At 41.5% G+C, this 4,078-nt stretch overlaps 1 protein-coding gene across 1 annotated transcript; it reads right to left on the bottom strand.

Annotated features, from left to right (window-relative positions):
- Positions 1–2,627: 2,627 nt before the first annotated feature.
- Positions 2,628–3,704, bottom strand: LOC139183132 (ras-related protein Rab-32). The gene has a single exon (XM_070789371.1). The coding sequence runs from the start codon at positions 3,687–3,689 to the stop codon at positions 3,012–3,014; it is 678 nt and encodes a 225-aa protein (XP_070645472.1). The 5' UTR covers positions 3,690–3,704; the 3' UTR covers positions 2,628–3,011.
- Positions 3,705–4,078: the final 374 nt, after the last annotated feature.

Raw genomic sequence — 4,078 nt, 5'->3', positions numbered from 1 at the left:
AAAAAAATTTACTTCCTGTGTGAGCACAGGAACATGTACACATATGAATCCAAGTAGCAAATTATGTTAATATATATGTTTATTAATTGCTAAGTTGGATAAAACCATTAAGGAAAAAAACTATCTGACCCTCCCTTCACATTTTTATATTTTTCCTTGTATAAATTAGAAATATAAACTTTTAATCTCAATTTGGCACAGCCTACTATGGGGTAGTCAACTGGTGATGTGATTTATTAATACACATTATGGTTTTCATTTTTAGATGAAATGTACATTATTAGTTTATTTAGGATAACTTTAAGATTATGTTCCATTTTTATACTAAATTTGAATAGTTCTTTGGATTTCAGAAAAAGGAACTGAATTATTATTCTGTTAAGATAATAGCTTTGACCCTCCGGCCAGACAGAATTGATGTCATATAATCAGCCCTTGACTATACTAAAATGTGTTTCCAAAGCCAAAATGAAATAGAATAAACTAGCAAAGCTCTTACCCGACTCTTTCTTTATCTGCAGGCTGCCAGGCTCCTCTGTCCATGGAATTTCTTAGGCAAGAATACTGAAGTGGGCTGCCATTTCCAGCCACAGGGTATTTTCCTCACCCAGGGATTAAATTCACGCCTCCTGCATTGGTAAGCAGATTCTTTATCATCTGAGCCACCAGTGAAGTCCTTCTATCCTATCCTAATCAGCCCTTGACTGTATCAACGTATCTTACCAAAACTAAGATGAAATAGTATAAACTAGCAAAACTCTTACCTGACACTTTCTTTACACTGATTTATATTAACTTGCAGAAATTTCATTGGTCTTTCTTTGACTTCTCATCAAAAGTAAATTTGATAGCTAAGTCTGTTCACTGAAATTCTATAAAATTTTTCCTAAGAATATAAAATTTCTTATTATTAAAATGTATGTACTGCATTTTGTATAAAATCTGTGAACAAAAATTGGATGTGAACAATATGATACTGTCATTATTAGGAATTACTATATAAAAATATAAATTTTATTTAATAGAATCAGACAATTTTCTGCCTCTACAAGTAGAATGGCATAGAAAAGTTCCATAAAAATTATATTATTTTGCTTTAATCTATCAAAAATATATCTACTTTTACTTTTGTCCCAAGAAACATAGAAGAAACTGATTTCCATGGAAGCAAATAATGGTAATAATATGCCATTACATGGTATACTCACTGTAAAGTAAAGGTCACTGCCCAAAGTCCAGTCATCTTGAATTCCATCAAATATTGGGAAAAAGTGAATACCTAAATTCTGGTCCATTATGTCCACTGGGGCCCTGGAACATACATTTGGAAGATGAGGGCAGATGTTTGCTGATTTAAAATGAATAATGCATAGATAGAGGAAGCAAGTTATTTGAATTTTCTCATTGGAACTTACTTCCAGTTGAATAGTATATAAGCAAACATAAAGTTACTGCCTATTGAGATTTTCCTGTTTGTAGACTACTTTCAAATAGATTTTTTGACATCAAGAGTGAGGAATATTCTGGTCCTGGAATTTCAATGTGTTGTTTTTCCTTCCCTTTTGTATATGTAGAACAAAATATGATTAGTATTGTTGGTCAGTGGATAATAGACCAAAAGCAATGAGAGAAACATCTTTCAAGGTCTCTCTGCCCATCATCTCCAGTATACTACATCAAACTGTGAGTCAGAATGCTGCTGCTGCTGCTAAGTCGCTTCAGTCATGTCCGACTCTGTGCGACCCCATAGACGGCAGCCCACCAGGCTCCCCCGTCCCTGGGATTCTCCAGGCAAGAACACTGGAGTGGGTTGCCATTTCCTTCTCCAATGCATGAAAGTGAAAAGTGAAAGTGAAGTCGCTCAGTCGTGTCTGACTCTAGCAACCCCATGGACTGCAGCCTACCAGGCTCCTCCATCCATGGGATTTTCCAGGCAAGAGTACTGGAGTCAGAATAACAGGAGGCAAATTATCATGATGCATTAAAGCCCAAGTCACACAATGTGATGCCACACCATAGTAAAAAAAGAAGCTATCACTGAAATTCATTTAATGAAACCTAGAAAGCCATGGTTTGAAGATTTCTTTCAGCACTGTATTTATGTAGGAATGTGTACATGAGAACTGTATACTTACATTAAACTCATAATTTAATTAAATATTACTTATATTGAATGGTGTTTCATTTAATGTAAGTTGGTTGAAAGAAAGTAGAATCACTAGAATTAGAGAGTTATGCTCTGTTCAGTTATTGCTAAGAAAGAATAGTGCATACTGAGGTGATAATTTGGATACTTTACACATTAAAAAAAGGTTTTTGTTGAAACAGATTTTTAAAAGGTTAACTTTTCATTTTAATTTTACTATATTTTGTGGCTTACTTATTTAGTTACTAATTTCATCCTGCATATGCAGACAAAACCAAGGTTAAAGTGAAAAAACAAGTGATAATAAAAATGTGTGAGAATCATCCATGTGACCAGAACCTATTTAACCCTTACATCAGCTCCAGAAAATAAGTTCTGTGGTATTCATATTACACAGATAACAGGTACACAGAGATTAAGAAAAGTACCAAAGTTGCCCAGCTAGAATTCAGGCTCACGTGGTCTGACTCCAAAGCGTATGTTCTTTTTTTTTTTTTTTTTGAGGCTGCAGGGAAAGTTTATTACCACCCAGTTTTCACACTGAAAGTCACAACTTGTAAGTCTTAACAAATACTGAGCAACTGTTATTTTAAAAGTTGTTGAAAAGGACGTCAGCATTATCCTGAATATGATGGCAACAACAGCAGAAGCCTAAGTGCTCAGGGTGAAGGGGTGGAGCCATTGGCAGGACTCCTCCGCCAGGGTCCTTTTCAAAAAGTCTCAGGCTCCTGGGGTGGCATCATTCATTTTCAGGCGCAGCCCTGGGCAGATTTATAGAGCAACACATCCACCATCTGCAATCCAGTTTCAGGACCTTGCTTCCAGTCAGTCAGACTGCACCCGCAGGAGAGAAGCAGATGCCAAGTCAGCAACACTGGGTCTTGCTCTCTTTTTTCACAGTCTCCTCTTCCAGTTTAATCCTGCCATCGTTTTCTTCATTAGGGAAGCTTTGGTGGTTGGCAAGAATGTTCTCCACCAGGAACCGGGCTGCTTCATCGATGTTGACATTATCCTTCGCAGAGGTTTCAAACCATCCTGTGAAGCCATGTTCTTTGCAGAACTGGTCCATCTGGGAAGGAGTCTGGCCACTGTCCTTTTTCTGGTCACATTTGTTAGCTAAAAGGACAGCAGGAATAGGGCTGCCGTTTGGAAGATGTACTTTACTATCCAGATCACTTTTCCATTTTAAAACAGCATCAAACGTGGAACCTCTCGAAATATCAAAGACAATGAAGGCACCAACAGCTTCTTTGTAATATACTCGGGTCATGTTGCCAAAACGCTCCTGTCCCGCGATGTCCCATAGCTGCAGGCGCACCAGCGTCCTGCTGTCCCAGTTGAGGACCCTGAGGGCGAAGTCCACCCCGATGGTGGCCCGGTAGTGCTGGGAGAAGAGCTGGTGGACGTAGCGCTTGATGATGCTGGTCTTGCCCACGCCGAGTTCGCCGATGACCAGCACCTTGAAGAGGTGCTCACTGGTCTCCGGCGGCGCCGCGGCGGCGGCCGCCCCCCGGCCCGGGTCCCCAGCTCCGCCGCCAGCCATGAGCGCCCCCGACCCCGCACCGCCGGCCGGCCGCTCTCGGCGAGCTCCGGGGCCCCGCCCGGCCGCGCCCTCCTTGCGGCCTCCTTGCGCCCTCCTTGCGCCCTCCTTGCGGCCTCCTTGCGCCCTCCTTGCGCCCTTGCGGCCTCCTTGCGCCCTTGCGCCCTCCTTGCGGCCCCGCCCGGCCGCGCCCTCCTTGCGGCGCTCCGGGAGCCCCGGGAGCCCCGCGGTGTATGCGGCGCCCCGGGAGCCCCGCCGTGTATGTTCTTAACTACTATACTTGGCTGCCTTAAAATTACACTTGAACTCCACCATTTTTTCTGACATGTAGAATTCAACAATGAAGGAAAAGAAAAGAGAAGTTTTATATAGACAAATTTGAAAATACAAGA

Source organism: Bos indicus, chromosome 5, assembly GCF_029378745.1.
Source record: "Bos indicus isolate NIAB-ARS_2022 breed Sahiwal x Tharparkar chromosome 5, NIAB-ARS_B.indTharparkar_mat_pri_1.0, whole genome shotgun sequence".
Classification (NCBI taxonomy): domain Eukaryota; kingdom Metazoa; phylum Chordata; class Mammalia; order Artiodactyla; family Bovidae; genus Bos; species Bos indicus.
This window is presented reverse-complemented; position numbering and strand designations above follow the sequence as displayed.